Source organism: Larus michahellis, chromosome 4 (genome assembly GCF_964199755.1).
Source record: "Larus michahellis chromosome 4, bLarMic1.1, whole genome shotgun sequence".
In the NCBI taxonomy this organism is placed as follows: Eukaryota; Metazoa; Chordata; class Aves; order Charadriiformes; family Laridae; genus Larus; species Larus michahellis.
Window position 1 is genome coordinate 28818035 of NC_133899.1, and position 24116 is coordinate 28842150.

The window sequence follows — 24116 nt, forward strand, 5'->3', positions numbered from 1 at the left end:
TCTTGTAGCTACAGGCTATTCCGCTACAGGCGCTTTCCCCTGATCTTCTCTCCACGATGCTCTTTAGATTTAGCATGTGCCAGGTTCAGAGCAAGGCTGAGTGCTGCCTACGACAGGGGTTACAATTATACCATCACCCTCTCCCTTCCCCACTGCTTTGCTGTGCGCTGCCCAATCCTCAGACTTTACAAAACAACCAGAAGACTGAGGACTGTGGACTCTGCCGTGGTCCTGAGAGACCTAAAGACTAAATACTTCTAAATGTTGTGCCAGAAGTTAAGGGATTAACTCTAAATACACATGATGATGATATACGTTTTTTCTCTCAGACCACCTGTACAGCAAAGATGAAATATAATCTCCTTTTCCCAAAACAATGCTGCAAACACAGACTGTATGTCCTTACCCTTTATATCACAAGCTTCTACTTGTGGTGTTGGTTTTTTTTGCTGAAGGTCCATTAGGAATGAAAGCGAGGGAAACAGGATCCTGTGGGTATTTGATTTTGAGCCTGCTTACCAAGGATTTGCCAATGTCATAGCAGCAGAAAAACAAAACAACGCTGCCTGGCCTCTCCTGTCTCAATTCTTGTAAGCTTAATAATTCAGTTTACGGGAGTCTGACATGAAACAGGTATGTTTAGAAAGAGATTTTTATTTAGTCAAATGTGTATACAGCTTGATAGATTTGTCAAGTTACATGATGATAAAGGTACAACAGATAAAAAAAGCTTTTGTTTGCAGTCATGCAATATGAAAAAAGTTTCTCAGCCTTAGCACAAGCAGGATTTTGTACACGTCTGTCCTTACTTCTTCTTTCTTGAGTAAGAGGCATCAGCATCCTAGAGTGAGAGTACATTAAATCAGTGTTTCCTCCCCTTATTTAAGTAAGTCCTTTGCCCACAGTGTTACTTTGCTCGACATACATAGATTGTGACAGTGGGCTGTTACAGTGTGGAAGTAGGAAGCTTGAAGCTGCAGGTGCCACCCTTATTTTTGCATTTCCTGCTTTTAGAGGATTTTTCCTGGTTTTTTTGTACCAAGTTAAACAAAAACCCAGTAAGACAAGTACCATCTACTGAGCAGTATTGCAAGAACAGAACACTGTCTTCAGGGATGTAAATGTTAAGTGAAGGGCCCTGACACGCAGTAGTATTGCTGAACGTACTTCTGGGAGGTGCTCAGATTATGTCTCTGATATAAAAACTAGACACAACCAAGGGAAATGTTTTCAAGTCTTAATTCCAAGCTGCATTAAATAACTTATACTAATGACTTATAGCTCAGCTCTGCGTTAATGCTGAGTTCTGAACTTGCAGACGTGTGATGAAGACCAGAGCAAGACCTTTGGAGCTACACAACGCACTGACTTCACTGTTCTGTGACGTGGCCACACTGTGGTAATTCTAGACTGTCAGGCATGCAGTGATGGAGTCTGGCCTGGCATCAGCTGCTAGGGAAGCGAGGAGGGAAAAAAGAAACGGATCCAAAAGGCAATCTCAACATTCCCATGTCTAAAGAGTCTGTCAGCAGAGTAACAAAAGCAAGCAAGGGGAGGAGAGAGGAATACACTTACCACTCCGCTCTTAAAGTTCTGTATCCTCCTCTTGCCCATTCTGTTCATCAGCCACCAAGCCCAAGTGGGTGCATACTGCCAGAGGTAGCAAACAGCCAGATAGGGGTGGTCACTGATCCAAGCTTCCTTCAGGTCATTGGCTGTGCTCACCAGGGTGAGCCGGACACAGCGGTCGGTTGGCATCTTGTGGGACTGATCACCGCTGTTCTCTATGGACTGGAGGAGAGAGAGAGCGAGGAGAGATTAGAACTGGACTTCTGTTTGTGGGAGAGAAAGGGCCAGGCGCTGTGCAACACACACACTCCTCCCAGTTTCTCCACAGCACACAAGTAGAACAACCCAGCCAGTACAGCAGAGACTGGGGCTGGGGACCCTGTGCCTCACTATGCTAACCCTTTAGTCTTCCGTGGGGGAACACTTACCGCCTTCCTTTAGCACAAATACTTAAATAAAGCAGCCTTTTAATTAATGCCTCAATTGACGGGTCAAAGAAGGTTTAAAAATGGATCTCCAAAATCTGTCCTGCTTCAGCATGACTTCTACTTTGTTGTGAAACAGAGGTATTAGAACAAGTTACCCATTCTGCAACTGAGGGCTCCGAGAAATGGGAACTTTCCTGTTCCCAGCCGCCCACCCCATTACATGCTGCAAGTTATTCAGTAAACAAGTGAGTAGATGAGGCCACATTCCCCATTCACTTGAATATTCCTGCCAGCTCTGCTCTGTGGGCAGCCATCTCAAACGAGAAAGCAACAGGCTTCTTCCTCAGCAGCAGGAATGCCTTGCCTGACACCCTGTCCACACGTATCGCTTCGTGAACCTAAGCCACAGCGCTCTGAGTTTATGTGCATTTCACTCCAGCAACAACAGACTGCTCTGTCAACCGCTTCTGTTTTCCAGAGCAAAAGCAATTCTGCTCTAGATTCGGTCTTCCTCCTAGGCCTTTTGCCATGCAGAAATCTGAGGAATTTGTTTTGCAAGCATTCCAGACTGTTCAAAAAGTACATCTTTTCTTTCACAGAAGTATGAGGTTCTGCAAGCCAAAAATCCTTTCAGAACTCAATTTAAAAATGGGAGCTTCTCTCCCTGCCCCCACTGGTGGGTTATCCTGAGCTTTAAATTGACTGAATTTAGGACAGATTACATTTTGATGTATCATAGTAGCAATTTTTGCCAGATACTTTATTAGACAGCCTTTATAAAAACCAATTGCGCAGTTGTAAGGTTTTGCTTTTTCCCCTTGAACAATCACTAACAGGAAAGGAATGCATGCCTCCCATCAGCTGACTCTAGCAGTTTTGCCAGCAACAGCGTCAGCCGAACAGGGGACATCGTGACTGGAGCAAACAAAAAGCTACCTGTGCAGAAAGGACAGTATTCCGCGTGCAGAATTGTGTCCAGAAAATCCTGGCTTTTCCCCTAAAACCGTAGCAGGGCGGTTGTACAGTAAATTTTACTAGACTTGGATTGTATGTGTTGGCAGAGAGAAGGCATAGCAACTCTCAAACTTTATTTTCATTTGGTATGGACTTGATACCACAAAGCATTACAGGACTATACATAGTTCTGCACCAATCAAAGCATTTCTTAGTAAGAAGATGAGGTTGGCTTTTGCTATGAGGAGAAAAAGAACAGAAAACCACAAAAGGATCACTGGACCTGCAGCAAAAGTTGAATTTATCACAACAGAACTGAATCCTTACCTTTGACAGATTCTCCGTAAAGACATTTTGTATAATCTGAGACTGTACAGGTCCTGGGCATATGTTGATAATGCTTATCTCAGGGTAGTCAGTCAGCTCCGTCCGAAGAGAATTAAAAAAACCCTAGAAGAAAAGACTATAACATAATCTTCCTTTGCCATATATCCACATGTAGCAAGGCTTTAAAGACTACATGTTTTCTTCCTAATTCTAAAGATAGCAGTATTCCACTAAAAGCAGTTCCTACTGCTTTTTTTGTCTTTCTGTGTTCAATGGCTAATCTAAAATTTTATCTGCAATTATAGACATCATTGATACCTATATCACTGACGAATCAATCCTTGACTTCTCAAATACAACACTTCTCTACTTCTCCTCAATACTTCTCCAAACCACAGCCAGATTCTGCTGTCCCTGTATCGAGGACAAGTCCCACTGACAGAGCATTCCGGGGGCTCATTACTAGAGGTGCCACCCATCGTTAGCTCCCACTGGAGTTAGCCACAGCTACAAGTGCTCAGCCTCACTGTTCTGGTACTGGAAGTGCCACCAACCGTAAGAACTGCAATATTGTGGATACGATCATTTGCAAGGGAATTGTTCTTTGTGGTGAGATTAAAGATTTCACATTCTTTCTGTTGAGGAAGTGGCACTGGTTTTATAGAAGAGGAGGAAGAAAACTTTTCAGTAGGTAAAGTCAAGGCCGCACCCTGATATTTTAGGGGATAATTTGGCACCACTCAATTCACTGCAGAGTTTGAAATTTGCATCCACATAGATACAAATCTCATTTCACCTCAGGAATATGCTACCAGCGTATCTAAATTAAACAAGAATTACAAAAATTGCAAGTGTTTCTTTTCTTTAAGCTACCAGGATACAAGTTTTCTTAATCTCTGTGGCAATGCACATTTAGACAGCAACTATTATGGGGAATATGATCAATTTGGGAAGGTGCTTCCCACCAGAGTTACTGGTCAAGCACTGCAGAATTATGATTTAGCAAACTCCACATCATTTCTTACCTTTGATCTGGTTGACAACCGTTCCCTGTATTTATTATAACACATAATTTTGTGTCACAACAGAGACAGAGAGTGAGCACAGGCTGATAAATTCCTCCCACTGTACTAAAAATTTGCAATTTGTAATCCCATCCAGTTTAGGAAGAGAGCTGGCTGACCCAGAGCTCTGAAGTAAATTGCAACCCAGGGATAAAATCAGTCAGATATACTCCTGTGACGACACAGAAGTAGTCAACTGGGGCAATCCACTAAACCTAGGCAATGAGTTGCGCACGGGTGCGCACCTATGGCCAAGAACATGGTCTCTAATTTCCCAATTGCTGGTGACCAATTCCAGTTTATAGATTGCATACATGCTTTGCAATTACATTCTGTAAAAACACTGACCGCATATTTCAAGTTATAAGTACCTGCAGGCCTTATATCTAGTACCGCATCTTCACAGCGTGTTATCAAAGCCTGGAGATGTGTCACTTCTAGAGGAGTAAATTCTAACATAAAGACACTTATATGCCCAGTGTCTTTATGTCTGCTTCTGGACACATGGGAAAGCATATCAGATTTGCCAACCACGCAGTTGTTTTGGATTAAAAACCTGGGCCCTCCCCTAGATTACCTCCTGCCCTGAGAGGAGCCTCCACCAGCCCTGGTGAACACCTTCAGATGTGGCACCGATACGGCTGTGCTTTATCCATTACTCCAGGCTACAGCCCCAACGTGCACTTCCCACATCCCCCTCTTTTTCCCAAGGGGTCTTGAGCCTGCTTGTCTCAGAAAAGCCCCTTAACACCCAAGTTGTGCAGTCCCATCACAAAAGTTGTGCCACCAGTCCAGCTGAGGAAAAAGTAACACGTAAAAAGACACTAGACCCCAAAGGGGAGAAGGTGTCAGCGTGTGCAATGAGCATGGCCACTTGGGTGAGGGGAGACGTGGAACTGCTCCATGTACACATGAATGCTTTGCATCCTATTCACTGCAGCAGAGACGGGAAGCCCAGGCCCTCCTAGAAACACAGCCTAAACAGCAGCCTATGCAGCTGTCTTCCCTCCTTTGGGCAATCGTTAGTTATTCCATCAACACTAAACTGCATGAGCAGGACCAAGCCAAGAGCTCTCCTAGCCCACACTCCCTGGTGACTTGGTGAGGAACAGAATTGACTCCCATTTTGCCTGAAGCAGACAAACTCAAGATGTACTTCCAGGAGCTGAAGAAGTGGAAGAGTGTGTGTCTGGGAATGCTACGAGAGAAAGGAAGCCAGAAACGTTGCTCAGTCGCTTGTGACAAAGTACATACACCTGCTCAAATGCTGGGAGGCTTCTGGCATCCAAGTTCTACCTAAAAATGGGCACCTGCCCGCAGTTTCGAGTAGCCACACAAAGGCACACAGCAGTGGCCAGCTCTGTAGGCAACTTCAGACGCCTTCCTGCAGAGCACACTGGCTCTGGCACCCTGCACTCAGACTGCTGCTTCTCTCCAAGTGTTACAAAGGGAGCCTTGCTGACCTGAGCAAGCTGCAAGATACCAAAATCTCAGTATTGGTCCAGCGATCTTATGTTGTCTTTGGAGGTCCTGTCTACACAGCGGCCGAGCACAGGGCTGCTGAGACTTTTTTCAGAGTAGCACTGTCAAAGTCAGTGCTATTTCATTAAAGGGTTGCACAGCCTGTAAACATGAAATGCATGTTGCCAGAGATCACAGCAAGCTCCTGTTTCTGCTCTGTGGGCATTCTGCTATCCTCCCCCATTTCAAGGGTTTTGTGTGGCCTCTCCTTCCCTTGTGCTGCAGTTCCAAGTTTTTGCACTGTGGAAGAGGTGCAGTCTTCACCAACACAGGATGGCCAAGGACACTTGCTCAGCCAAAATCCTGGCTGATGCTCGCTAAACAGAGCCTCCTGAAGAGTCCCCTCTGGAGGCTCTATCTACAGTATATACAGGTTCTCTAATTCCAGCTCTTCTCTCGGAATACACAAAGGTAGCTGGTATGAAATTCCTCCACTTCCTCCCAGAAGAGAAGCTTAAAGTTCTTAAGCAAGAAAAGAAAGTGCTCTCTTTTCTTTAAATTCAGGCAGGGGCAGCGCCAGATTTGGGAGCAGTAAAGGAACTCAAGTGCAAGGGGAAGAATCTGAGTGTTTCCCCCAAGCCCAGACTGAAGCCAGCTCTTACATGCCGACAAAGGGTCTGTTGAACAAGAACCGCTTTAAGCCATTTCTGGGCCTTTCCAGCTTAGTGACCAAATCCTAGAAGACACTGAAGAAGGCAAGGCTGAACTGACTTCTACTACAACAGAAACATTTAGAAATTCCCCTAATGGCCAAAAACTGAACCAAGAGAGTAGTGGTTGCTGCTCAGTGCAGTCCACGTGCTTATTAGACAAGTTCCTGATTAAGGAACATTTTGATGGCCACCATTTCTGATCCATTCCACGTGCCACCAATTATATGAAAGACAACTAGATCATGATGATGTCCATGAGCATCATCACACTAAGAGAGAAACTGTATCAGTCAGATGCAGACTCCCGTGGACTTGATTCATGTTCTTACAGCACTCCCAGAACTTAAATAAAAGGTAATCTCATCAGTAGAACGTTGTTATGAAGAATTCCAGTTGGCATCAAAGTGCAATTGTTTCAAAGAGAAATTTTAATTCTTAACAGAATTCCTTCCTTCCTTCTTCAACTGCCATTTAAAAGAAATTATTAAAAAAAAAAACAAACAAACAAAAAAAACAAAAAATGCCAACAGAACAAAAGGAGGGACTTTTTCAAAAAAGGCATAATTAAGATTGCAGCATTAACTGTGTCAGCTGTGGTAGACTCTAAGGCATGAATGAAAAAAAACCCCAAACCATAACCACAACGCAAAACATACCCATGAATTCATGTCAGATGGGCACACATATTTAATAACTGATGGCCAAAATGCAGTCTTCATTTCATTAAGATCTTGGAATAAAAGTTGATAAATGCTGGGAAAGCGCAACAGGAAAAGCATCACTTTGGCTTTGTCTTATTTTTCCCCTATCCCCCTCTCTCTCCTTTTTGGTCATCACCAGAGATGGGCTACTGGGCTACCTGAAGATTCCTACATTCCTACAGTCTTCCTTTACTTGAACTGTACTGGTGAAGTTTGATATTTCAAAAAAGCTTTTCTAGTTTTTTGGGGTTTCAAACCAACATCTAGCCATAACTCCAGACTGACAAGAGACTCTCAGACTGAGTCTTTTCAAAATCTATATTGCAAATCACATGTTTTAACACCTGCAATTAGTATTTGCAGAATTACCGTGAAATAAACAAGGAAGGAGGTTTGGAGGAGCAGAGGTAGAATCTAACAAAGATATAAGCAGTTCAGTTAGCTTATTTTTAATTAATACAGAAATTTTAGTAAATTATCTCATTAAAGTTTCTTCCATGTTCTTGATCTTAACATGAAATTCAGACTACTGAGAATTTTTAAAAGCAACGCATGAATTCCTTGTGCTCTGCAACTAATTAGCCATGCTTGGACCAGGTACACCACACCCAAAAGATAATTCAACCAAAAGAACATTTAGTAGAGGAGCATAAAGGGAATTCATGCTTCTGCTCATTGCGTTCTTCTAATTTTAATCTACTAGTCTTAAACCAAAAGCTGGCCTCTAATGGGCAATTTCATCGCTGCCACTCAAATGAAGAGCACAGATCCCTCCTCGTCACTAACTGAAAACCGTATTAGCAGAGACCTGTCACCGTCTTCTACATCTTCTACTTCTATCAAGTGTCTAGTGGCTTTGCAGTGTCAGCCACTTGTTACATTTTTGTTGGTTTTAGTCAAATTGTCAAAAAGCTATTGATCCCATAGCTTAAGCAAAGCTATTTACTCTGTTTATGTGCTTAAATCCAGCAGGGAGTAAGAAGGTACCAGTTTTTTAAATCATCACTGAGCACAGCTGATATATATTTTATTGAGATCAAAATGTACATTATCAGGAAGTCAAACACCAGTGAAAGACAAATACGTCTAAATAAATTTACTAGTTAAACAATTCCTCAGTGATACAGGCATTCTTTTTTCCCCATGTACTTTTCTGAGCTCTTCTTTTACGTTTTTCTACACAAGTGAGGCTGCTTTCAAAAACTCTTACCAAGCAATATTGAAAGTTAAGTGTTACACAGAAGATAACTTCCTAAGACACTACAAGCTGACAGTTCTTCACACCACAGCAAGATTCACAACTGTTAGGAAGATTCATTCAGATGTTCCCAGCTACATCAGGAACTCATTTCTCTGAGTAGTCTGCTTTTTCACTCACTGTTCTCACTTTACTGTCCTAAAGATTTCCTGTAGTCTTAAAACTCTCACCAGTGATTTTTCCTCCCTAACTGAATTAAGATGAGGACATTAGGGCTTCTGCATGCAACAGAATATTCCTCTGATTTAGGTATTCCTTAATCTGAAGGCCAGAAGCTAAGGTCTTGTGGTCTTGTGTTTCACATTGGAATATAACTACATAGTGGCTAGACCCAACTAAGATGGCATTGGAATTTTATTCAGGAAAATAAATCTACACTGGGGGCTGAGATATTTCACATTTCAGAGCAAATTAATTTTAAAGGACATTCAAAACCTGAGATCTGCGTGCAACTTCAGGGGAGACTTGTGTTTTCTGCACAGAATAAAGTCCTTTGCTACAGCGCTAACTGATGTGGATCTACTACACCGCAAGACTTAAACTCAGAAATTCAACTTACCTGCAGAGCATGCTTGCTGGCACAGTAGCCGGAGGCAAGAGGAGCTCCCATGATACCCATCACGCTGCTCACAGTAACAATCTTTCCTTTTTTCCTTTGGATCATGTGATTCAGGACATGTTTGGTTAAAGAGATTGTGCCTAGGTAGTTGAGTTCGATGATGGCACTGTAGACATCCAGGTTTGTATCCACGAACAGAGAGCGTTGGGAACGTCCACCATTGTTGACCAAAACATCAACCTCAGGAAAAATGCAATGATATATTAAGATAAAACATTTCCTTTAATATCTGCACTTCCTCAGGCAATTGTTAATTGACTATTGTCTTCCCTCTGGTGTTGTCTCTGACGTACACAAGTAAGATGTATCAGCTGCTGAGAAAGTTTCAGCAGCTCCTCTCCCCCACTAGATTCCCCTTTGAACTGAAGGCTGACTAATTTTGAGCTGAGTCGTCAAAACAGGAATACAGTGTTTGATGCCAAACAAGGTTTTAACTCCTAGTACAGGAACACTGGCAACTGGAAAGTTGTTTTCCACACAACATTTTTTAACCTGACTGCACTGTAGGAAATAACACGTAATGCTCAGGTCCTTCAACGTGACTTCTGAAAATACATTTTGTGCAAAACCAGAAACCAACTAGAGTAAAGAACAGAAGAAACAAATCTTGCACCAATAATTTCACTGTGAAATCAAAATACCAGTGGACTAATGGCCCAGCTTGAAGTTTTGCACACTGTACTTCACATTGGTTAGATCTGACTGCTGCTATCTTAACTCTGTACTCTGAATAAGCAATCAAGAAAACTGCACAAAACAAGGAAGTTGTGCCTGATGTCCGGGTTTGTCCCATAGGGCTCTGAAGCCAAATTACATGCATTACTAGAACTACAAAATGAAGGTTCTGGCTTTCATACACAATTTTGAGCCCTAAATATACAGCTGAGGATCGTTCCACATGGTCCAGGAATTCAGTAACTTGATGCAAGTGAATTTTTAGTTGTTGGTAATGACCAGTGATTATTTGTTCATTGCTGCATCTCTGCAAAGCCTGCTGAAACTCAGAAGCAAGCAATAGAAGGAATGAGAACTTAGGTACTTTTTGGCATGTTTAATAGTGAAACTTAAGCAAGATGTAGACACTGGTGAATTTACCATATGATAGAATAAAAGTGCAATGTAAACATAAATGCAAGGATAGGAGATAGAGAATAAAAAGAATTTTTAACTCCAGAAGTACGCCTCACCTTGCCAAAATGTTTAAGAACACTGTTGGTTGCAGCTTCATGAGAGCTTCTATCAGTCAAGTCAAGACGCAGAACAAGGATATCTTTTTCACTCAAGTTGCTAATCTCTAAAAATAAGAATAAAGTGAGTGGGATCCAATAAGATCGCTAACATAACAATGTTAGCAACAAATAACATAACAATTGTGGGAAATTAAATGTGCTTTTAAACACCACATTTTCACTAAAAAACCATGAAGAAACCATAGCATTAAGTTGGAAATAAAATGCTTGCTGTGTTTTCATTTTTAATCTGGTCCCACCAAATCATTCTTTCTCATCGTTGTGGTTTTGCTTGTGAAAAGCTTGACTTTATTAAACATATATAATTAATTGTCTATATTAAACAATACAGACAATTCTGTTCTTCAAATAAATTGCAATAGTTGGGATTAACCTGCAACAGGATTATTTGATACTGAAATTTTTCATGGAGCCATGCAGAAGCGCAGTGCTTGTTGACGCTTTGCTTGTATGTTAACTGGTCAAGCATGTTTATTCCTGACGAGAGGACTCGTACAATTTAGACCCAAAACACAACATATATACGTGACTAGCTATGAGGCAAAGTGTAGAGAAACTAGATTATTGGAGAAGATAGAAGGAGAAACTTTTTGTTTAACTGACAGCTTTTAATATATCCATCTCCTTAAATAAAAGTCAGCTGTCATCCAGTTCAAGCCTTCATGTTGAGTGTTTCTACCAGTGCCTCTTCAGAACAACTGACCTTTTCCATAGACAGTATTTCTTGAGCAGTGACTTGTTACCCTGAGGTTTTGGGGCACAAAAATAAAATCTTCAGTGTTAATCTTTTCGGGTTTTTTTAACTACATATAACACGATATTTTTACTTTATTTATATTAGTTTGATAGTGCTATTTTTGTTTCTAAATTGATTCCTAGCCACAACTAAGTGTAGCTGCTCCCCTTTAACCAGCCGCCCTCTTTAAAGGGCCTGTGGCTCTGATTTTTTAATTACTATTTCTTGCATATACAAGTAAGGTTGAACTTTGTCTTTACAGTGATGTACAACTTTGGAGGTTACTTAAATCTCTAAGTTGCCTCTGTTCACAGGTCACTAGCATTTATGTTACTGGTTACAATAAACCCATCTGGCTGGTTTAAAGCTACCAGTACTTCCATTTATTCCTCCCTCCAACCCCTTCATGTGTATTTTTCCCTCCCTACCTCTTGTTTCTTCCAGAAAGACAGCAATAAATCCATGTAGTTTAAACTACCCTCTCAGAGACACACTTCTGCCTCATGCTCCCTCAAGCAGATTTGCACAGTTGAAGCTTACTGGGGTGTGGAATGTTTCTGACGTGGATTAACAAGACCACACAGTCAACACAGCCAAGAAAGCTATACGGGAAGAAAGAAAAAAAAAAACAGAGAAAGAGAAGCAAAATGCTGGTAAGGAAGGAAGCAATCTTTTATATGATGTAGGAAACTTCTGACTTCAGGAAAATATCAAAGCAGAGGCCTAGTTCTCATTTTGGAGCAATCAGTAGCTCAGTCTGACTTCCACCCTCCCCCAAAGCACTCAGACTATACATCTCTATCAGCCTCTGTGCTTCTTTTCTAGGGTGAGGAATCCTTGCTCTAGTTATTCCTAGACAGCTTTCACAAAACTTTCAAACATTCTTGTTACCCCTTTTCTAAAACTTATTCTACCATCCACCCATCCCCCTGTTTTTCTGGCAGATGACCAAACTGTGCAGTGTTGAACGTGTACATGTCCCAATTTATACATTGTCAGAATGATGCTCTCCATTCCTAATAAGTCCTAATATTTCACCTCCTTTTTTGGCCACTACTAAACTGATGTTTTTAAGGGAACAATTAAAATAACCCAGAAAAACACTTGCTCCCAAGTGGGAGACCTTAGTTTAAGAGTTCATCATTTTACACACATGCTAACATATGTTAGTTAACATCCTTTAGTGAAGTGTCTCCAGCTGCAAAGTGGAGACATGTGGCCTCCAGCTTTCGGAAGCAACATATCTGAAACTGAGTGCTCAAAATTCAGTCTACACAGACCAAAGGCCACCTTCACACAGCTGTAAAACTGTGCACTTGTAGTGCACAGTATTATCTGGAGGTCCTTTAAAGTCTCCTTATATAGCAGCTTTACAATACATGGCTTCTGGTGGGGATCAAACTGCCCAACCACCAAGCAGCAGGTCTTCTGACTGACATTTTCCTATCAAGCAATCATAAGCTGTCTCTTCCCTCTTGATGGTTTGTTAAGCTCTAGTTACTTTTTAACTAAAATGTGGTTACAATCACTCAAAGCCAACTTGGTTTTTTTTTTTGAAAGACAGCTGCATAAATAATGCTGACTTCAAATAATCTTTTGTTACGACATCAACTGTACGCCTCCTTTCCCTAGGATCCCATAGAGGATTTCAATACATGTTAATCCAAGACAGCAGTTTCTTGTAACATGATAAACACTATTACTCAACATAGACCTTTTATTTTCCAGCTCTTCAGCATTTCCGCTTATATCTTTTATTTCTATCTTGTATAATGCCCTTTAACAGAACACAAGCTTTTAGCAGAGGCTGGACAGCAGCACCTCCTGAGGTCCATTCCAAACTCAATTACTGTATAATTCTGTAAATTATAGATTGTCTGTCATTAATTTAGCCTATCCATATTAAAATCATACTTGAGCTTTGTCAAACCAAGAAACAACACCGCAGCCCCCATCTACTTTTTTTTTCCTTTTTAGGGCTTTTGAGAGAAAATAGCCTCCAACATTATTGCCAAATTCAACTCATGTTGCAGAGAGTGCCTGGGGGAAATACAGAAGCCACTTGCAGGAACCGTGTAAGTTATACAAGTTGTTTTCTCTCCCTCCTGCGGAAGTGCAATGAAGCGTTGTGTTGGCATATGCGTGACTCAACAGGTATTACGATAGCTTTTACAGTACTTTTGGTTCTCTCTTTCTCCTTCAGCCTTTAAGCAGTGTAGAACACATAAAAGCGTATCATAGGGTGGTGTCTCTAAATTTTGGACATGATAGACACGCTTTTTTTGATGTTAATATGCAAATTATATAGTTAAGTTGCTGCTGTGTATATAGCATCTACAGCAGGCATGTTAAAGCCTATTAGCTCCAATTATGCCATACAATTCAGTCAAATTCAAGTTGATATTACCTGTTACAGCTCAATCTTAATCCATCCCATGCTACTCAAACCTTATAGAATACTCTTTAACTCAATTGCAAAAAGAAAACATGCAGGTGGAAGCGGGGACAAGCCACCCAGGAAGCATGCGGACCCACTGCCCAACGATGCAGGGACAGAATCAGGAAGATCAACGCTCAGACGAAGCTGAAACTGGTGAGGAATGTGAAAGGCAACACAGGCTTCATACATACAGCACCAACGAAAGGAAGACCAAAGACAGAGTGAGCTCATTGATGAACATGGATGGTGATGAGTAACGAAGGGCACAGAAAAACATGAGGTACTCATTGCCTTCTTTGCCTTAGTTTTCACTGGCAAGATCTCCTCTCAGGTCTCCCACAGTCCTGAGGCTAGACTCTGGGGGAAAGAAATACTAACAACGTCAGAGGAAGACCAAGTTAGGCACAAACTGCACATGTGAGCAGTGCAGTATAAACACCCAAGAGCTACAAGAGCTGACCAACGTCACTTATCTTTGGAAGGTACTTGATAAGTGGAGTAGCTGCCCAGTAACTGGAGAAAACTAAATGTCACACAGCCTAACCTCAGTCCTTGGAAAAATTATGTGACAATTCCTCCTGAAAGCAATTTCCAAATACATGAAGGACAAGAAGGTGACTGGGAAGGGCCAGCATAGATTTAGCATGGACATATACTGCCTGACCAACTTAATTGCTTTTTGTGATAAGATGGCTGGCTCTGTGGACAAGGGGAGAGCAGTGGAGTTGTTTACTCTGTCTATGTAGCTTTCTATGTTGCCTTCCATAGCATCCTTGAAGCTATATTGGGGAAATACGAGGGGTGTAGATGAGTGATTACAACGCAAGTGAAAAACAGGCTGGGTCACCGGGTCTGAAGAATAGCAATCAACCATTCAAAGTCTAACTGGTGGACAGTTATAAGTGGTATCCCTCCATAATCAGTATCTTCTAATATCTTCATTAATGACCCAGACGATGGGACAAAACACATATTTTCAGCAAATTTTCAGTTAACATCAAGTTCAAAGAAGCAGTTGCTGGAGACTAGGACTGCCATTCAGGGGCATCTTAACAAGCTGTAAGAATAGTCTGACAAAACTCATTAAGCTCAAAGTTTCACACCTGGTACAAAACTATGCTACGCGGGTATAGGTATCAGCTCTCCAAACAAGACCTGAAGTCCTGATAGCAGGACAACAGCAAATTGAACATAAGTCAGCAATTACTTCTGGCAATTACAAATGCTAATGGGCTGCACTAGCAAGAGTAGACTGAGGGAAGTGATTTCTAAGTGCACCTACACAGCACTTGCCATTTGGAGTACTGTGTCCAAGTTTGGACCCCCTAGTTCAAGAAAAATACTGGTAAGATAGTGTAGCATAGGGACACTAAGATGGCTGGGCGGTTAGCGCACATGATAATCACGGAAAGGAGCGGAAAGCTGGCTTTACATAGACTTGAAAAGAGAAGGATAAGAGAGGAAGTGGGCCCAATTACTCTCTTCCACTACTTAAAGGCTGGCTATAGAAAATATGGAGTAACTATTACTGAAGAGTTTCCATCCTACTAATCTGACCTATAGTTAAAAGTTCAGTAGCGTATACTTGCAAAACACATGGCTACATAAAACTTTAAATCTAGTACATACCACAACTAAGACCCCATCACCCCAGTAAAATCCTTCCCACTGTAAGAGAAGATCAGGTTTATGACCACCTGAGGAACCTGAACATACACAAGTCTATGGGAACCTGAGGAGATGCAGTCCTGAGGGAACTGGTTGATGTCGTTGCCAAGCCACTTTCCGTGATATTTGAAAAGGCACGTCAGTCAGGTGAAGTCCCCGGTGACTGGAAAAAGGGAAACATTGCACCCATTTTTAAAAAGGGTAGAAAGGAGGACCCTGGGAACTATTGCCCTGTCAGCCTCACCTCTGTGCCTGGGAAGATCATGGAACAGATCCTCCTAGAAGCTATGCTAAGGCACATGGAGGACAGGGAGGTGATTCAAGACAGCCAGCGTGGCTTCACCAAGGGCAAGTCCTGCCTGACCAGCCTAGTGGTCTTCTATGATGGAGTGGCTACACCAGTGGACAAGGGAAGAGCTGTGAATATCACCTATCTGGACTTCTGTAAGGGCTTTGACACTGTCCCCCACAGGATCCTTCTCTCTAAATTGGAGAGATACGGATTTGGTGGATGAGGAACTGGTTGGATGGTTGCATTCAGGGGGCACTGGTAAACAGCTCAATGTCCAGATGGAGATCGGTGACAAGTGGTGTCCCTCAGGGGCCTGTATTGGGACCAGTACTGTTCATTATCTTCATCAATGACACACAGTGGTATTGAGTGCACTCTCAGCAAGTTTGTAGACAACACCAAGCTGAGTGATGCGGCTGACACACCTGTGGGACAAGATGCCATCCCTCCAGAGGGACATGGACAAGCTTGTGAAGTAAGCCCATGTCAACCTCATGAGGTTCAACAAGGCCAAGTGTGGAGTCCTGCACCAGGTCAGGGAAATCCCTGGTATCAATACAGGCTGGGAGATGAAGGGATTGAGAGCAACCCCGCTGAGAAGAACTTGGGGGTACTGGTGGATGAAGAGCTGGACATGAACTGACAACGTGCACTTGCAGCTGCATCAAAAGAAACGGAGCCAGAAGGTCAAGGGAGGTGCTTCTGCCCTTCTACTCCACTCTCGTGAGACCCCACCTGGAGTACTGCATCCAGCTCTGGAGTCTTCAGCACAGGAAGGACGTGGACCTGTTGGAGCGAGTCCAGAGCAGGGCCACCAAAAATGATCAGAGGGCTGGAGCACCTCTCCTGTGAGGACAGGCTGAGAGAGTTGGGGTTATTCAGCCTGGAGAAGAGAAGGCTCCAGGGAGACCTTATTGCAGCCTTTCAGTACTTAAAGGGGGCTTACAAGAAAGATGGGGACAGACTTTTTAATAGGGCCTGTTGCTATAGGAAAAGGGATAATGGTTTTAAATTAAGAGAGGGGTGATTTAGACAGATAAGGAATACATTTTCTACAATGAGGACGGTGAAACACTGGCACTGGTTGCCCAGAGAGGTGGTAGATGCCCCATCCCTGGAAACATTCAAGGTCAGGTTGGACAGGGCTCTGAGCAACCTGATCTAGTTGAAGATGTCCCTGCTCATTCCAGGGGGGTTGGAATGTCCCTTCCAACCCTAACTATTCTATGATTCTAAGACATTCACATGGTCACTTAAAGCTGGCAGAGGCATAAATCATCTTAGATAAATCTGTACTCTTGGTTTACACCAATTGAAATAGTATTTCGGAATATTTCTTAGTACATCACACTCTCACACGAGTGCTGGTTGAAAATGGATATCCAGGATTATGGCTCCTGCCAGTCTGTCTAGTGTTATCAGTTTTGCAATGACAACAAATGACCACAGACGCAAATGCAGTTGCATACTTTTACTGACTTCTAAACATTGCATCACACAGTGTTGGAATTTTGCCATGATTACCACTTAATCACACTGTCATCTTATGTCCCTTGGTTCTTCTTGAAGATATCTATTGAAGTGACTGCTTTTTTTGAAGCATCAGAAAACAGAAATAAGGAGTTGTGCATTTTTGAAAGCTCCTTGACAGATTTTCAGAGTAGCCTGCTGCAACATTTAGATTTCTAGAAACATTTAGTATAGAACACTGCACACTGAGCCATAGAGGATACATAGTCTGAAAGAGGCATAATATTAATCATGTTCAAAATTAGTGTGAATTAACTGTCTATCCTTCTTGCTGTAAAGTCAGGAAACAGGAGGGAAAAGGAGAAACAGGAAGAATGAAGCCAGACTAGTGACTTAGCAGGTCTATGAAAGATAACTGGAATAGTTAAACATCCTGCTTCACATTTATTCCTCTTGATCTACGGGAAATTCTATTTCTTGCACTTGCTCAGAACAACTTTTTCTGAACCTTTCTATTCATTCTTTTTCCGGAGAGGAAAATCAGTTGCCAGTCTGCCTGTAACATTCACAAACCTGAAGGAAGACGACTTCTTAGTAGCATCAGCTACATGGTTTGGTTCTTCAAAGGATGATGCCCCTCAGATTGTTTCCTCACTTCCCCACAGTATTAATTCATTTTCTTAATCCAGTATCTTACAAGACCACTTGCAATTGATAAGACTTTTTAAAGTAACATTTGCTTATGAAGGAACTCATAATGCAAGTCTATACAAAGGCTTCTCAGTCACAAGAAGAAAATAACAGCTTCAAATGAACAGTGAAGCTAAGTATAAAGTTCACTTTCATCATGAAATTTATTCCTGTGATATGCGGGTTAGTATTCTGTGGCAACTCCATCACAGCAAGAATGGAATTGTTCACATGAAGTAGTAAGTCGTACTTACGAAGGCATTTCTTTTTCACTCTCTGCAGCTCATCCTCTCTTCTTGCTGAGATGGCAAGCAAGGCTCCTATCTTTGACAGCTGGTAAGCCAATTCTTCTCCGATTCCACTTGAAGCTCCTGTCACCCAGACAACCTTGCCACGCAGTTCATTTTCTATCAAAAGAATCAAGACAGCAGCTCACACATTGCCAATGCTAGGATAAACATTTAAGTCACTGCAGGGGTATAATCTGATATTGTTTTTAAGATATATGCTCTTTTTGGGGGGTTGTTACAAAATCCCGACGTCTTTATTTTTTGGTCACGTGCAGTTGTGAAATCGTTCATAGCTGTTCTGTTGTCACTTGAACTTTGTTCCAAGGCTAATCTGAATAAACACTGATTATCTACCTGATGGAAGAAATTTGATTGCATTTCTGCAGCCCACCCACACACAGTGTTTCCACTAAGCTCATCAAAAAGAGCTTCAGAGGAAAAGGGAGAAGAGAATTCTTGGAAATGAGAGGAAACAGTTACTGTATTGCAAATCCAAACAAAAGCCAAAGCAAACCTTTCCCAACAATGTTCTACCTCAAAAATGTTCCTAAGTTATGGCCGACAGAAGAAAATTCTCTGAACGAAGACAGCTCATCGGAACAAACCAAATGGGTGTTCACACACTTTGTTTTGTATCTGATGCAGGTTAATTCCTGCATCGGCCAGTGTATAGTACACAGAGTTCTCAAGGTGTAAGCTCACATGTGAATTCCTGCCCAGGCATGCTTTTTTAAGCTGTAATAAGAATAATAGCATCTTACTCCTTTTACTTCTCTGCTCATATGCCTGTTCCCTGTTGTTGGCAATCATCCCCACTCTATGATACACCTGGGTACTGGGAAAAGGTTTAGCTTTCCAGACATCTATCCAAAGTCATCAAACCAGCAGATAAGATGAAAATTACCCATTTATTTCTAGAATATGATTTAAGGATGAATGCTCACTAATAGCAGAGCACTTTCCAGAACATATCATTGCCTAAAACTTGTATGTGTTCTTTAAGATTAGTCTTAGTGACTATTAGTCTTAGTGGAAATCTCACTCAAGTACTCAGACCACTGCTGACAAAAGCTCTTCCTTCTATTTCTCAAGTTTGTACAGAAGAGTACTGCAACAACATCTAGACAACCAAGAAAGATTTCATGGTATAATTCAAATAGTAGAGCAAAATGCAGTTCCTGAGACTTAAAGCCAGTTCTATTCTGAAAACGGCCAGAATACCATTTTTCAGCTCACCAAAACTTACCCACTCATTTAATTTAGCAAAAGAACTTCCTTTTCGCTGCAGCCAGTGGCTGGGACTGCTTTTACATCCTGCTCACTTCAGTAATCAGTTCCTGGTTCTTTCCATACTACACTGTGCTTCAAATTGCTACTTTCAGGGTCTTAAAGACATAAATCCCAGGAAGAGATCAGCACCAAAACCTTCCACCCTTCCGACAAGAGCAGAGAGCACTCAAGAATCACTATCACAACTCAACTTGAGTTGGTGGGACTGGCAGTGAGTATTATTTGTCTTTTTTTAAGATTACGGTATTCTAGTCACAGAAAAATCCCTCCTAAAACCAAGATTTGGTGTGTTTCGGTTGTTTGGGGTTTTTTTTGTTTGCTTTTAAAAAGAGTAACAAAAGCAGCAACAGTCCCCTTACAAAGGAGAGATGTACTTGGAAGGTAGAAACAGCTGTTGCTGAAGTTGCAGGAATAACCAATTTATTAATTATTATTCCGAATCACTGCTGTCTATAAAGCTTATTCACACTCTCTTCCTACAGTTTCATTCCAATACATTACTAATTCATTGAATTAATGACAAGAAACATGGGTGTTCATGTCTCCTATTACTGGGTTTTTTTGGGGGCAGAACACCTGTGTAGACAAACACTATATGAACAAAAGAACACATGGACATACTTTCAACCCTGCTTACCACGCTCATCTCCTCTTGCTACTGAAAACAAATCCGCTTCATCCTACTATTTAGTTTCCCTGTTCCCAACCTGTCTTGGGCAGCTTCACTGCAGTTATTCAGGATCTTGTTCTGTAGACAGAATAATTAGTTGAGATAAGGAAAGTGTTCCACTGATTCCTCAGTGCTGATAGTTACCAAGCACTGAGCTACTGGGAGTTAACATAATGGAAAACCTAGCTCAAATGCTGTTGTACAACAAGTGTCAAACCAACTGCCTCCTCTAGAATAAACATCCTGTTGTTACTGGAAATAAGTTTAAAAATTAACCATGACAAATTAAAAAAGAAAAGCAGATTATACTATTACTAACCATTAACTACTGTGTTACAAGGCATAACAAATGAGAGGCTGAACAGAGTAGCACTGCAAGTAATCCAAGAACTGTTTTTGTAGCTCTATTTAGGGTTTTTTTTCCAAAATTTTATAGCTCCTATAGCACAAGGTTGCCATGTATTTCATTCATTAAAAAAATTTGAAGTGGGTAGGTTTAAAGCAGAACATTCCCCCCACAGCCCTAAGGAATCATACCCTTATTCCCAGCTTTAAGAGCAGGCTTTCAGATACATAGGTTTTCATATGTAAAAGGATCCTCCTTAGCTTGATAACATTATGCTGCCTGTGAAAAGCACACCATTTAGAGTGACTGCTGTTCAGCTAATGAAACACAACACATAAGGAAAGTAACTAAGCACCCAGTAACCCTTGTCTCCTGACCACACAAATATTTAGAAGATAGGAAGCAATCCAGCATCGGCCAATGACAAAATCCAGAAGTGAATTCTCCCAATAGAACTGAACCATTGAAATGGAACCATATTAAAGCCTTTCTTCGCAATTATAGCAGAAGAGAAAGTATATGAGATCAGTCTGCATTCTGGTAAGTATTTTTATCTCCAAAAACTTCAACATCCATAATAATGTTGTAGAAGCAGTAACACAATATAATGACTGCAAGACTGACAGATCTGATAACAGCTTTTAAAAAAAAAATAAAAAAATCAAGGTTTTTTTTCCCACGGGATCCACATATTACTTACGTAGGCACGCTACGTTATGTGCACAATATGGGGAGGAGGAAGAGAAAAGGGGGAATATATTTAAAGAAACATCTTTTCTAGTATTTGTCCCTTCTGTTTTCGTACCTGAACAGTTAGGATCAGCACTGCGGCACCACCATCCCACACATATATGGCTGAACTATCAGCAAAATGACACTTAAATGCTACCATTTCAGCTACATATTTTAGTTAATTACAAGCACTGAGGCTGGGAGACGGGTGGGAGGCAAAACACAGCTCACCTGTTCGCAGAGCAAAGCTCATGTTCACAAAATTCTGCCTGATTCTTCCCACATGTTGAAACAACTACATCAGAAAATAACTACATTGCTCTTTATATGGGAACTTTTAGGGACTAGTTAATAGGTTTCCAGGCTTCCAATAAGACTGAAGGCTACATTCAAATAACACTATGTCTACCTGAGAGCTCCTACATCTTGATGTGCAGTGCACATAGATCCCTCAGGACAAAGCTTCAATTCTGCTTGTATTAGTCAAGATTTATCTTGCTTCTCTGCTCCAAGTCTTTCTGTGATCTTTGCGAAGTCCACACACAAAGCTTTATTGCAGTTTTCTTATACTAAGGGAACTGCCTAACGCAGTTACTATAAAACTTTGAGATGCATGTCCTAAGAGTTATGTGTGGTTTGCTCACGTATTTGCTCAAGATTAGAATTTCTTGGTGCTTTATTACTTGTGCATGCTTTTCTGTTCTCTTCTCCATTATATGGACTAGCACTTTTGCAGCAAGCTTCTACTGAAAGCAGAGACAGATGTCTCAACAAGTTTGTTGTACTCTTCTCTCAAGCCCTTTCTAATGCTGACCTTCACCCATGCCACCATCCCCTACTGAATCTCAAGCCCAAACCCTTACTCCACCATTCACCCCAGTCACACATTCCTGATCCACTTTCATTCGATATAGTTCTATCTCCCTATCTCAACCCAACATTCCGTTTCATTTCCCACACGGGACAGGTTGATACTGTCCCCTGTCCCATCTTCTTTCAGATGAGCTTCTTCCCCCGACTGGCGAGATGCGAGAAGAGCTCCTTGCTTTCACCTCAACCACCTGTGCCCAGCACAGCTCACAGCTGCCCCGAATCACCACTGCTGGCTAGGCTAAGGGGGGATATTCACAAATTTGTGGCTTTTCTGATCAAAAGCCCCTATTAAGCAAATAAAACCTGTGATTTTTAAAGATCTTTGTCCAGAAGTAGGCAGAATTAGTCAGATTAGAAAGATCAACACAAGCAAGAGATGAAAATCCCTGTCTGAAGGCATTTTATTGAACTTTTGTACCCACAGGTGTCAAAAGCACCACGTTACAGAAAAGTGGTGTAAAGCCACAGATAGCAATCGTGTGGTGCTGTCCCCTTATGCCTTTCAGGGCACAACTCTCAGAAGAGCAAACCCATTTAATCCGAACATTAATATTCATGTTTACTGTGTTGTAAACACTTTCACTGCTACTGTGAAACTGAGATCTGCTTGAAAATGCCAGAACAAACTGAAACAGAAGCTAAACCCACTACGAAGCAACTCGTTCTGGCCACATGCGCCAAGCATCCTCTTTTCTTCCTTTTTTTTTTTTTTTCCAACTAACGCCGTCTCTGAACCTCGCAGCCTGGGCTACTCCACGGGCCGATGCCAGAGCCAGACATCTGCCCGGAAACGGTGCAAAACAACTGGTTTGGGGCCAAAGGAGCCAGAGCTCACCACAGATCTGCTGGAGCTCACTATCACTGCGAAGTTGCTTTTTAGAGAGATACTTTAGTGGTGCGAGAGTACCAAATGCTAGTTAAGGGCAGGAAAATTATGCTTTTGGGGTTATTTTTACTATCTTCCGACAAGCCCGCGGGGCAGCTGCCAAGATCTGGGTCGGCCGAGCTGAGGCAACTTCAGCCCCGTCCCTCCCCTCTCCTCCCTCCCCACACGCTGCCATTCCCCTTCCCCTCACGGAGCGCCCCAAACCCGCCCTCGGCGACACCGCTCCCCGCCCCAGGCACCCCCCCCTTGACACCACCCTCCTGGCGGCCGCTGGCAGGCCGCTTTACCTGGCTTCTTCCCCTGCCACTCGGCCCACAGCAGCGTGAGGTCGCCGTCGGCCCGCAGCCAGCGCAGCAGCTGCACCAGCAGGACCAGGAAGGCGCCGCCCGCCAGCGCCAGGCAGAGCGCACAGCCCCACGCCATGACGGCCCGCTGCTGCCGCCGCCCGCGGCTCCTGCCGCCCCTTTATCAGGGCCGCGGCGCGGCGGGAGCCGCCCCCGCTGCCTGAAGCCAGCGCCGGCCTCCTCTTCCCCGCCTCCCGCTGCCCCTTCCACCCCCTTTCCCCGGCGGGCAAGGGCAAGCAAGCTCCGCATCGCTGCCCGCCCCCCGCCGCGGCCTGCCCCTACTCCCGGCGGGAGCCCCGCGGCTGCCGAGGCCGGTGGATAAAGGCGGACCCGGCACAGGCGCAGTCAAGGCTGCGGCGATAAGGGCTGCAGTTGTGGGGGAGAGGCCATGCATGTGAGACGGGAGTGAAGGTCGGTTTCGGGGAGCGGGGACCTCTTTTAAAAAACTTCCCCTCCTGGACGTTCCCCCGGGGAGAGGGGAGCTGCCCGGCCTTTTCCTGCTTGAAAACAACGCCGGACACTGCACGTCCTTGGGCATTGGGCAGATGTCCAGGGCGGTTTGGCTTCGGAGATCAAAACGTGGTGTTCCAGAGATCAAAAACCAGTGTCCGTCTTCCTGAGGAGAGCCTCACGGCTGTGCCCTGGGGACACCAGCCATTCCCCTCCCCACTGGAGCTCCTCAGGAGCCCCCAGCCCAGCTGCAGTCACCCCCTGCTCCTGTCAAGGACCATACGGCATCCCTTTGGAGGGGGCAGTGGCTCGTTCCCCACCATGGAGGCCTTCCCCACCCAGGTTTGTGCAGTAATGCTGTTCTTGGCCATGCCTCCCACTGCACTGCCTGGCCAAGGCGAACCCAGTTCTTGCATAGGCCCGCTCTCACCAAGGCCAGAACTTGGGTTTAAGCCCTAGACTCCAAAATCACTGGTGCTGGATACCCACGAGTGCTAAAAGCCCAGGGCCTGCGGCATTTCTGGACATCACATCACTGTCATCTACAGCTCTTCACCATATATTTGCTAGTGCTTAAGTGCAGAGGCACACAACT

The 24116-nt window shown here is 43.0% G+C and overlaps 1 protein-coding gene across 1 annotated transcript; it reads right to left on the reverse strand.

The window, feature by feature from the left end:
• Window positions 1-634: 634 nt before the first annotated feature.
• DHRS7 (dehydrogenase/reductase 7) lies at window positions 635-23363 on the reverse strand. Its single transcript, XM_074583694.1, has 7 exons — window positions 23015-23363; window positions 17895-18047; window positions 10282-10388; window positions 9035-9274; window positions 3279-3401; window positions 1576-1791; window positions 635-841 (listed from the first exon to the last, which is right to left on the reverse strand). Exons 1-7 carry the CDS (start codon window positions 23148-23150, stop codon window positions 806-808), a joined length of 1011 nt encoding a protein of 336 aa, XP_074439795.1. The 5' UTR covers window positions 23151-23363; the 3' UTR covers window positions 635-805.
• Window positions 23364-24116: the final 753 nt, after the last annotated feature.

Excerpts from the sequence above, each read along its gene's own strand:
- DHRS7 (XM_074583694.1), bottom strand. The coding sequence starts at position 23,150 with ATGGCGTGGGGCTGTGCGCTCTGCCTGGCGCTGGCGGGCGGCGCCTTC. Across the intron at positions 10,389-17,894 it reads AGTGAAAAAGAAATGCCTTC|AGATTAGCAACTTGAGTGAA; the intron begins GTAAGTACGACT and ends TCTTATTTTTAG. Across the intron at positions 842-1,575 it reads AGAACTTTAAGAGCGGAGTG|GATGCTGATGCCTCTTACTC; the intron begins GTAAGTGTATTC and ends CTCTCACTCTAG.